Source organism: Vulpes lagopus, chromosome 18 (assembly GCF_018345385.1).
Source record: "Vulpes lagopus strain Blue_001 chromosome 18, ASM1834538v1, whole genome shotgun sequence".
NCBI classification, from domain to species: Eukaryota; Metazoa; Chordata; class Mammalia; order Carnivora; family Canidae; genus Vulpes; species Vulpes lagopus.
Window position 1 is genome coordinate 21,195,154 of NC_054841.1, and position 12,417 is coordinate 21,207,570.

Consider the following 12,417-nt stretch of genomic DNA (forward strand, 5'->3'; position numbering starts at 1 on the left):
AGAACGGAAAATGACAAAATGGCTACAATTAGAGGAATGTTCTCAGGGCAATCCAACCCATCCACTGGAGGAGTCAAATGGGACAGGACTTCTTAAGCTTGGAATTATACCACAAAGTGTCTTCAGGATGTTTTTCTCCCCAGAAGACCCTCTACACAAAAGGTTTAAGGGAGCTTCTACTGCTGCAGCAAAAACTCCCTTCTGACAGGGATTTGCAGAAAAGAAGAAAAAGATGGTGTCTGTACAAAATTAAATTAATAAAAATGATACTAACAAAAAAATTCAATTTTAGGACTGGACAGGTTTTCAAACTTCATAAAACTAAATATTTACAATTTAACAGATGTCCATAAAATGCTTTAAAAAGAAATTTATTTTGGGGCACCTGGGTGGCTCGTCGGTTAAGTGTCTGACTCTAGATCTCGGCTCAGATCTTGATCTCACGGTCATGAGTTCAAGCCCGGCACTGGGCTCCACGCTGTGCGTGGAGCCTAATTAACAGAGAGGAGGAACAACAACAAAAAAAGAGATAGAGATTTATTTTAAAAATGTACCTGGGTCCTCCAAATATGCTTACATTTATGCCATGGTTCCCTCATTATATAAAAACAGGTAAAAACCATGCTACTAAAGTACAAGAACTATTTATGATTTATAATAAGTATTTTTTTTAGGGGCACCTGGGTGGCTCAATTAGTTTAGCGTCCAACTCTTGATTTTGGCTCAGGTCATGATCTCAGGGTTGTGAGATCGAGCCCCACATCTGGCTCCATGCTGAGTATGGAGACAGCTTAGGATTTTCCCTCTCCCTCTCCCTCTGCCCCTCCCCTCCATTTGAGCTCTAAAAAATAAACAAAATAAGTGTTTTTTTTTTTAAGTCAAATGTTAAAAATTTTAAGTTTTATTTTTTAAAAATCTTAAGTTTTATGCAAGTAACAAAGCCCAAAACTTGCTTCCTTAACAACCATTTTCATGGAAAACTAGGTTACGGATGTTGCACAAACATCAGAGATGCACACCTTCCTATGGTTTCTCTTTCTGAGCCAAATACTGACAGAGTCCAGCCTTCCTGGAGGGCAGCTGAGAAGCAAAGGGTAGAAAGGTTAAAGGGCACTTTCCACACAGAATAATGTTAGGTGATATTGATTATAATTTTAAATGCCAGAAGGTCTGCTTGGGGCAAGGCAGCCTGTAGGTTACTGCGCTGCATCTGAATATGGTTTTCTCTGCAAGCAATAAAAAGACCATTTCTTTCCATAAGCAAAAAATAAAAAAATAAAAGGAAGGAAATATATTTCCTGGTTCCTCCAAAAGACTGAGGATATGTCACATCTCTCCCACCAGAGAGAGGTTGCTGTGATAGAACAGAAAATACGAAGTTGGAAAATCCAAGTTCAAATCCTACTCTACCACTTGCCTGTGGTGCACCATATGACTTCACCTTGCTGAGAGCTAAGCATCCTTACATTTAAGATGGGAATGGAAACTATGCCTCACCATGGGGTGATGCCAGATTTGAATGAGACCAGGCATGTGCTATAAACTGTTCAATGTGAAATCAGCAGATCTGAAGGCGAGAGGAACCACCACCACCACTCCCATGTTTATGGTTTTATAAGCAGTCCTTAGTCTTCCTGATTTGCATGCTAAGAAAAGGCATGCAGAATTGAAGAAAAAGAGAAGTGTTAATGGAATACAAAGATCTTTCTTCATACAAGTCATCTGAGTATGTCCTGAAAATTTAACACCTTTATTAGAAATTGGTTTGAGCGAATGAAAGAGCCTCCGGGCGCCTGGGTGGCTCCATCGTTAAGCATCTGACTTCAGCTCAGGTCATGATCTTGGGGTCCTGGGATGGAGCCCCACATTGGGCTGCTCTGTACTCAGCAGCAGGGGGGAGTCTGTTTCTCTCTCTCCCTTTGCTTCTCTTCTCTTCGTGTTCGGGCTCTTTTTTCTTCTCTAATAAGTAAAAAAAAAATCTTAAAAAAAAAAAAAGCCCCCCAACCTCCAAGACCATGATAAAAAGTCACAAAGTTTTATAACTAGGTAATACCACAGCCTAGTCCCATCAATCTAAAGGCCAAGAGAGAGGAAAAAATTTGTCTAAGCAGTAAAGCCTAGATCTCATGGGAGTATCACCATTTTGAAAGGAATCTCATCAAAAATATAGTCTGACCTAGCCTAGAGATGAACCAAACTGCAATCATACCAGCCACCTGAGATCAGGACACTCTGCCAAGCATTAGTATAAGGTTAGGGATGAAAGAGTAACAACCCAGACAGGACTTTATGGTCTGGTCAGGGAAGTAATCAAATCCATAAACAGGATAACCATGTGGTGCTCTGAAGGAAAAAGACAGGGAGATAGGCCAGTACATATGAGGGGAACAGAGAAGAAACCTGGTTTTATGGGGTAGAGATGGGGGTAGGGTCTTGCAGAAATACTGTTTGATGTGGAATATAAATGATGAAATAGGAATCAACAAGGTGAGGGTAACCAGTGGGAAGGAAAGGCGGTAGAGTGTTCTAAACAGAGGGAACAGCATATTTTGTAAAGTTGGGAGACCGAAAAGGCCAGCACAGACAAAATGCAATGGAACATGACAAGAGATATGGCTGATGAGGTCAGCAGAGGCAAGCCACGGGGCAGGGCATGGAGCGTGTGGCAGGAACATGCAAGGATCTGGGCTTATATTCCAGGAATAGGGGAAGCCATTTAAATGTTTACACAGGGAAATGACCTGCTCAGAGCTACATTTTGAAAAAAACCATGGAGTTGCCATGTGAAGAAAGAGTTACAAAACATAGGAACAAATGCAGGTGGTCTGCAAAGAGGCTAGTACAGGCAAGCAGGGGAGAGGTGGTGGCATTGGCGGCTAAGGTGATGGGCATGGAGAAAGAGATGTAGAGAAGGGACTGAGGTGATGAAAATCACAAGGGCTTGCTGACCACTCAGATGGAGCACTCAGGCAACAGGAGGCTGTCTGGCAGAGGTGTGGCACAGGGGCTGAGGAGGAGGCTGGACTGACCCATCTGGGAGGTGGGACAAAGAGGGAGCAGTGTCAGATGAGCTCTGGAGTCTGCTTCTGATGAATGGCAATGCCATTCTCCAAGACAGGGAAAAAGAAGGAAAGGAAAGGTTGGAAGAAGAGGATGGTTTGTTTTGGTCATATGACATGTAAGGTGTCTGTGGAAATAAGATATATAGGTCTGAAGCACAAGGAAGGGTCTGGGCTAAAAATCTAGATTTAAGCCACTGGCACACAGGTGGTGGCTGAAGCCACTTCGAGTGTGTAACACAAAGACAGAATGAGAAAAAGTCTAAAATACCAATATTTACATGGTGAGGATGGAAAAAAGCTTACTAGGGACACACACAAAATAAAACTGGAACAGCAAGGGTGGTATACAGAAAGCAGAGAAGGAAAACACATAAAGGGTAATGAATAGTATTACGAGCTACAGAGAGGACCACAAAGAGAAAAGGAAACAAGGGGGTGGGGGGGGGGTGGGATTAGTATCTTGGCTTTTGAGTCCAGACCAGTAGTGGCAGAGTCTGAAGATACCCACTGCAGGAGAATGTAGATATGCATGCCAAGCTGCAGTGGGTTCAGAAGTAAAGGCAGCGAGAGAAAATGGGGTAATTAAAAAGGGACAGTGGTAGTGTTGGGGGTGTGCTCACGTGAATGCTGTTCTGTTCAATATTAAAAAGGCAAAGCATGCTGCCTGAGAAGGGCACCTGTAGCCAGTCTACTGAAGAATTCTTGCACAGAAAGGAAATAAAGTGCCTCTGAAGGCTCCACGTGATAAAGAAAGGCAGATTCTAACAACTTCAGGTTAGACAAGTGTTAGGACCTGTTTGCCCCAGGTGAGGATAACACTGCTGTTTCATAAATGAAAACCACAATAATGATAAAAGGCTACAAGGACCACTGGTCTCAGCAGAGAAAGCCAGAAAAAGCCTGGAATGGGGACTACAGATCATCATCACTGAATCATAACTGGGGTAAATGACATCCATGAGAATAACTCCTAGCAAGTCTATGCCTCACAGAACAGAAACACGATGGGCAAAATAAAGGACCCAGAAAAGCACCAAATACATCATACCAGACATTTTGAAGAAAAAGCAGACTGAGTCCATTAATCACTATCCAAACCCCAAGAATGCTCAAGAAGGCTGCTGGTAAATTTCTGTTGTTTGAAATTGCAAAGTTACTCGGCTTCAAGTTCTCTAAGTATCTTATGTCCATACTTTTCCCTAAAGATGTTTAACAAATCTGAATAAGGGAGAAAAGCAAATAATGAGACTTGCAAAATCATAATGACAGCTAGTACCTTCACCTCTCCACATTAAGCAGGCCACACCATTGGGAGCTCATGGGCTTCGTTTGCACAGGTTCCATTTTGACTCCTGATTACAATTATGAACACTTTTACTCTAATAATAGAAAAAGACTTTATAATCTTATTTCAAGTCCTATATTTTATAAAGATAAAAACAAAAAGTCAGAGATGAAACTTCCAAGATTACAAAGTATGATACAATCCAATTGTACTTTCTACAAAAATTGCAACTTGAAGTGGGTGAAGGCCTACCTTAACACTAGTAGGAACATTCCTAAAGACTAAATAGATCTCTGCTCAAAATGACATGTATCCATTCGGTCACAGATATTTAGACACTAGAGCTCAAATTCCTGTAATTTGAACCTGCTCTCAAAGTGATGCTCAATCAAGTCAGTGTTAGAAGAAGAAGTAACTGCTATTTTCCACAGCTGTTTCAAATGTAACAGATAACTTAAAACCTAGAAGAGAGCCCTATTTGTCTAATTAAACTATTCAATGCTCATTTCTTCACAAAACAATGATTAATCCTTAACTTGGGGATGGGTATCTGTATGTCCTATCTCCAAAGCTCTATTAAGTGACAGAATGCTGAAGATGCTTTGAAGAGCAAGAACTTCTAAGGCAGGAATGCATGCTAGTGGCAAAGACCTTGAAATGTATATAAACTCTAGCATACTTAAAGAAGACATCTACACATACACACAGAATCCATTTTTGGAAATTTACAGGAAAGAATTAATCCAAGCTGGAGGTTAGCCCAAAGTAAAACAAAACGAAACAAAACAACAACAAAACCCACACTAAAAACCAAAAACGCTCAATAAAAATAATCACTGATTATCCAACTATAGGTGTTCAAGCAACCATTTAAAATGTTAACATAGGTTTCTGTTAAGAGAAAATGATCATATAAAGTTTAAAAAAAAGCATAACAAAATTATCTATGTATTATGATCACTTTAATTTTAAAACTGGAGAAAAAATAAAATAAAATAAAATAAAAATAAAACTGGAGAAAAAAGGCACCAGGATAGCTCAGTAGATTGGAGCATCCTGCTCTTGGTTTTGGCTCGGGTCATGCTCTCAGGGTTGTGGCAGTGGGCCTTGTGTCAGGCTCCACACCATCTACTTGTTCTTTTCCCTCTGCTCCTCCTCTGGTAGCTCACTCTCTTTCTCCTCTCATTCAAATAAATAAATACAATCTCTTTTAAAAAAATAATAACTACAATTGGAGGAAAAAATAAAGGAAACATACCAAAATGAAGTTTTCTCTGGGTAGTGAGATTATCATTTTTTATACTTATTTTTTAAGTTTCTCTGTAATGTGTTTGTAATCAGAAAAACAGAAATAAAGAAAGAACTAACGGTTGAATAAGAATGAATGTTCTGGCAGGCAAGCAATGACAAGGGGCCCAGATGCTGTTTTCACTTAACATGTATATGTATTTTATAAATATGAAAAATTAGTGATACACACACCGGCCTAAACTCAATGGAACCATTTTAGAAAACAGGAGGAATTGCCAAAAGTTGGGCTATAAACATGGAAACAATGCTATGACTAAATGTATGGAATTCTAGCTGGGAGAACCTTGAAATCACGTCACTTCTTTAATATGAAGTCTCAAATGTTGGCAAACCATGCCCTTAGGTCACCAAGTATGTGAAGTACATTATAATGATTTTAATGTGGTATTTTCCTCTGGGATGAAAAGAGATGAACAAACATCACAGTTTTCACATTGTAACATAAAAAGAATACACATATGAGTACCTACCCAAACACACACACAAGCACGCACACAAACACTCTCACAGATAGAAAAGCTCTGGCTGCAAATCTGAGTGTTAAGGGCTGGCAGCAACTGAAAAGAATGGAAAGACTTAAAAGACGCAGCCTCTAAACTCAGAATTACTTGCAGAACCACACAATTCAAGAAAAGTCCCCAACTACTGGAAGGAAACTAGTACGTGGAGGTTCCCATATCAAAGCAGGGGTGAAAAAGCCATGGGCAAGCCATGGGTTGCCGTGTAGGGAAGGATGTGATTATGAACCCTCCATGGCGTCACTTGAGCACTGTAAGCAGACCGACCTTTTCAACAATGGCCGGGAATAGCCTGTGGTGCTGATAGCACTGTTAGTCTAGGGAGGAAAAGAATCATTTGCTAAGGAAGGCCAGTGAGTGTAGAGGTCTGTAAGCAGGTGGGGCCAGGCTAAGCAGGGCCTCTAAACTCCCAGAAGAATACTATAGATGTTCACTAGTGTCAGGAGTCAGGAGATTAGGGTTCTGGTCCTTGCTGACTTCCTCTATGACCCTGAACTGTTCAGACATTTTGAACTTTGTTTTCTCATCTAAAATGAGGATTAGATCACCTGTTCCCATCTGCCCTTATTGGAATGGACAATGAGATACTGGCTTTGAACATCATGGGAAAAAGAAGAATCTACTCCAAAACTGACAAAAATGGAGCTCTCTATCTCCATCTATTGCCTATCCCATTATTGAAATAAATGCTTCTAACCATCTGCACCCTGCAGGGAGGGGGACGAGGATGCCAAAAACAACAGACGGCCATCAGTTTGGTTTAGTACCTCCTCAGCTACAGCCAAAGAATTTCTCAAGTTGTTATAACTAAAGTGTAAATAGAAATATGAAGAGTCACAAGGCGATGTCAGATCCTGGGACATTTCCCCCTTCCCAGCTGTATTGTCTGAACTGGAAGGTTCTACTCTGGAGTATTCATTACAGCCAAGAAGGAGGTGCCAAGCTGTGGAGAAACAGCAGCACCCTCAAGTTCAGTGAGTCAGTCATCCCTCACCTCCCCAGAGCATGCACGATCACAGCCAGGAGGGTACTTATAACCTCAGTGGCAGTCAGCTGTCCCAAACCTTAGAAAGGTCTTCTCAGGGGCCACTCTGAAATGCTTCACGCAAGTATTTTAATCCCCCTACATAAGATGGCATTTTTCTAAAACAAGGCTCTTGGGGATTGTTGAAATGATTCAACTTTGGCTACTCTTCTGTGTAGGATGTCTTCCGGCTGTTGACCCAATGGAATCAAATTTAAAATAAAACAACAAAGGAAAACACAAACCTGGTGGAAAGTTACCAGATGTCTGCCTTGGATTCTATTCCTGGTCTGTGGCAAACTCCCTTCTCTGGGTCTGAGTTTCTTCACCAACTTGGAAGTCAGACTCTGTGATGTCTAAGGTTCTGTCCAGCTAAATGATCCGTGTTGATGACTTACCCAGACAACCAAGCCTCAACGTGCTACTTCATTTTGAGTGAAGAGTGAAGCTGACTGTCATGGCTATGCCTTGGTGCCTTTGCTTAGCACACATGTGTCTGTATGCATGTTTTGTAAACATGGGAGTACACACACCTACTACAAGGTGGCATACACTACTGCTTCTTCTGTGGTCCCTGATACTTATAGCACCTTAATAGGTCCTTTGTAATGTCAAATGCAGCAATAAGTGGGCCTCTAACATGCTTTTTAAGAATCTGCAGTAGAAATTTTAAAAAATCTAAGTAAATAGAAAAAATCTTGTGTTCATGGATTGGAAGACTTGAGATTATTAAAATGGCAATAGTTCCCAAAGCAATCTAGAGATTGAGTACAATTCCTGTGAAAGTTCCAAAGACTTTTTTTTTCCAGAAATGACAGCTGAACATCATGATGTGAATGAAAATAACTGGGTATTAAGGGTAGTAAAACTGCGAGTACCTGCTCCTTTTTGACTTTTTTTCTCCAATGCTTGTACATATAGATCTGTATTCCTCCCCTCGGTCCCTCCCCTATCCCCCACATGCCCTGATCACTCAGATGGAACATATCCACATCATGCTTTATCCAAACTGACAAGACAGGAACTCCAACCAACCCATTCTTATTATGGCTTATGAGCTTCTAACAGACAACTGGGGTAATAGCCACCTCTGCCTATTAGAAACCTTCCATTTGCTCTAAAAACTGAAGTTTGGAGGCTTTTCTGGTACCTTTGGCCTTTACCTTTTTGAATTAACTTTTTGTACCCTCCGCACTTCTTAACCACCTCTAGGCTGCCATTTGTGCTTCCTTCCACATGCCCTCTTTTCCATTTCTAGGTTTTTGCATGTTTGTGATGAAAGCATTGCCAACAGTTTTGAAGCAGCCCCCTTCTAACCTTGCCTGGAGTTTAAGGGAAAGGTGGTAGGCCAATGGCAATTATAACATCCAGAAACAGAAGCAACAAACAAACAAGTAAACAAAACAAAACAAAACCCCATCATCTCAAAATGAATCATAATTCTACTTAAAAGGAGAAAAAAGCACTGTGTTTTTTTTTTTTTTATGAAAAAACCCATAGGAGTTTCTATGAAAAGTCACCTTTCTTTACCACATATTAAATCAGATTTGTCAAACCACTTTTCATGCAACTTAAAAAACCAAAACACACAAAAAAATATCTTCATAGAAAAAGATTACACTGACTGATGTAATTTCATGCAGAAAACAAGTATTTACTGAGAAACAGTTATGTTCCTGGTACTGAAAGGGCATAAGACCATGTAAGCCAGCAGACTCTGGAAGATCTGCTGAAGGTATTACGGTGTTCAGAAACTGCCGATATGTTTAATAATTCTCTCATATTTTAAATAAACTTTTGACCAAATTAGTGTTATTAACATGTGCATTTTCTCCAGGTCTATTTCAACTTAGAGTGAGCTAGAATATTCTCCTTACTTCCTTCTCACATGCTAAACTCCCTGTTCACTGCTGTTTCTTCCCCCACTAGAGTGTAAGCTCCTTGAGGAAAGATCACACATCTTGCTCATCTTTGGACATCTTCTGAGTGACAAAGGCTTTGCTGACTTTATTTATGAATAAATAAGCAGCTTCTCGGGGATCCCTGGGTGGCTCAGTGGTTTGGCGACTGCCTTCAGCCCGGTGCGTGGTCCTGGAGGCATGTGGTCCTGGAGGCCCAGGGATCGAGTCCCGCATTGGGCTCCTGCGTGGAGCTGGCTTCTCCCTCTGCCTGTGTCTCTGTCTCTATCAGTCTGTGTCTCTCATGAATAAATAAGTAAAATCTTAAAAAAAAAAAAAAAAAAGCAGCTTCTTAAAGAGCACAGAGCCTATCCCATTGGAGGACTGTGGCACTTCCCTCCCACCCCTTCTGTCTTTTGTCTGTTTTCACTCATTTGTCTGTTCTAGTTTGGCTTTTCCATTTATAAACATATTTCTCTTCCTCAACTGCTATTTCCTTTTACAAAAAGACTTGCCTTCCAGGAAGTTTGCAGTTGACCTTAAACCACAATCAGAGTTGCCAACAGTCTCCTTAATCTACATTATGGACCATCCCCTGGTTTGGTTTTCTGTTCACCGCTATGTTTATGCCACCATGACTTCCTTGAGGGCAGAACACAATCTTTCTCTGTGAGCTGAAACTGCTTCTCCTACATACCAGTGTCTGAATCATCTTTGGCTCTGAATCATCATATTCCCTACCCCAAAGCTTAGGAGTCACCCAGAAATCTAACATAAGATTCATAAGTGAAAGACAAAAAGGTATGCTTGTTACATGAAGGAAGAGGTGAACAAAGAAGAAAGAAAGAGGACAGACAGAAAGAAAAGAAAGATGGACAGAAACAAAGACAGAAAGACAGACAGACTTCATGTGTTAACAAATTAGAACATTGGGAAGAAAACAGACTCTCAAGCAACTCATTACATTTCCAGAGTTCTAAGAATTGCATGCTCTTACATTAATGTCAATGAAAGGATTAAAAAATAAAAGCAGATTTCATTTACATTCTGATATAGCAATTTTAAAACAAGGACTGCCAGTGTTAAAAAAGTGAATGCTGAAGAAATAAATATACTTGACGGTCCTCATCAAGAAGACTTTGAGGATTTGGAGTAATTCATACTGGTAACCCATCATCTTTCAAGTGGCATCATATACTTTGCAAGTTTTGCCATCACCGTAAGGGTATGGTGGAAGTAAGACCAGTCTGTTATGTGAGAGATGTGAGAGAAAAATTATAGATTCTAGAGAGCAGACTAGTCACATTTTTAGCAAACATGAGTAAAGAACTAAAGCCAGCTCTTAACATCTTATGTTGTATTCAGTCATTTGATTTTTTTAATTAAGCAAATTTAGCTTCATTTTGAAGCTAATGGTTTTGTTCAAGTGGCTAAGAGACTTGGTTTTTGAGGGAAAAAAAGGACCTTTATTTAGCTGAGAATCTGTACTTTCCAGTGATGGGAGCCTCCTGATTCTTAAGCAATGGAATCCCAAAGCCCAGATGAGCAGAGGAATCTGGACTGGAAAGCTACAGAACAGACCCAAATCTCTGATCCATCTCTCTGCTTAATGACCTTTCATGACATCTTGCAAACCACTAGTTCTACAGAAACCAGAATCATCCCCTAAGAAACATAGGGAGGCAAGTGCAACTGTGAGGAAGGGAAATAAACAAAGAGTTAATCCACTCTACCAACCCAATCTCCTTCTCAAAGACTCTGTCCTCTATGGTTGCTTGCCACGTTCCATCCAACAGCTGCTCATGATAATCAATGTCTGACAGATCAGAGAAAGCCCTTAATGTGTCGCCAAGGGGCAGTTCAACAGATGGCATGGTGACTTACAACCAGAATCATTAATTACACTCTCTTATTAGTCCCGGGGCACAGTGCTGAGAATGCTTCCTCAGTGAAAGATGAGCATTTCAGATAAATGACCGTCTGGTACTGCCTGTGAAACTCCCTTTAGGATTTCTGGTCAGTGTTGATTTCTAAATCTAAGCCATACTACTTTCACAGCCATTTCCCATCTTCCACTTCCAGGCTGGCTTATGAAGTTGCCTGTACCACCACCCAGCCCTGCTCCTGTAATCACTGCAGGTGAGGACAGCATCAAAAGTGCCCTCATTCTCTGCCCTCAAGTCAGTGACTGTGGAAAAGCAAACACCATCATCTCAGCCATAGGACTAGCTCTGTTTCCCCTCTCTCTGTACCAGAGAATGTGTTTGTGTGCTGGAGTGGGGAAGGGGGAGTATCCCCTGCCTCCCTTAACCACTCTGGTGTTTCTTATATGTAACTGATTCTCAGCTCAAACTGTCCTCACCCTTGAAACCACTAGCAGCTTGGGGCAAAGCTTCCCAAATGTCCACTCTGCTGGATGTGTTATGCAAGCACTGATATTGAACCACCACGTACTTAAAAAAGAAGCCAAATAAATGCATGGTGAGAAACTAGTTCTAAAGCCCATCCCTAAGGGCATTCAGACTGATGTCAATTCAGGGTAGAAATTGGTTCCTTCTCAACAATTTGAGAACTGGACTCCCTACACATTACTGTGAAATTCTACGACTGACTGCAAAGCTTATAGGCAGACTACTTACTGACCTTAACCATGGATATAAGTAAAAAATAAATCTCAATATAATCTAAAAGAAAGACAATTTTAAGTATTTTCCAAATACTACCAAATACACATACTTTGGTTTTGTCAATCACCTGGTCTTTTTGAACCTCAACTACAATTTTTTTTAATGTGATTTCAAACAAAAGTAATCAAGATACTAAATGCTCTAGGATTTCATTGTTTCTTGCATTCCAGTTTGTTCTTTCTTGGACACACAAAAATGTGACTTCAATTTTCAACTCGGTTCAAATAATTACAGTATCTGATAGATGTTATCATCTCATAAATTTTTTAAAAGACAAAAAGATGTGTCAGTGAAAGCACAGTGAAAACCTCCTACTGTGGACTACAGGGAGGGAAACTTGGGGAGTCTGGGTCGGTCTCACCGTGTACTCACTTCTAGTTTTTTCTCCTTTTCTGACAAAACATCTTTCTGGTTCTGGGTGTACTCCACCAGCATCCGAGCCAGCTGGCGCCGATCTTCCAGTTCTGCCGCCAGACGCCCGTTATATTCTGCTAGTAACAGACATGCTTCATCTACTGTTTTTGAAAGACGTTCAGCTGCCTCTTTGTCTACGTACAAATGAGACCAAAAAATAGAGACAATATAGAAATCACACAGGCATGATTGCAAACATTTCTGGGGGAGGTTAACAG

At 40.6% G+C, this 12,417-nt stretch overlaps 1 protein-coding gene across 1 annotated transcript in view; it reads right to left on the minus strand.

The window, feature by feature from the left end:
- RPRD1B (regulation of nuclear pre-mRNA domain containing 1B) overlaps positions 1-12,417 on the minus strand; it is a 52,517-nt gene that overhangs the window by 9,690 nt on the left and 30,410 nt on the right. The window contains exon 6 of the mRNA XM_041732630.1: positions 12,158-12,333. Within this exon, the coding sequence (XP_041588564.1) occupies positions 12,158-12,333 (176 nt within the window). The remainder of the gene's footprint in view (positions 1-12,157; positions 12,334-12,417) is intronic.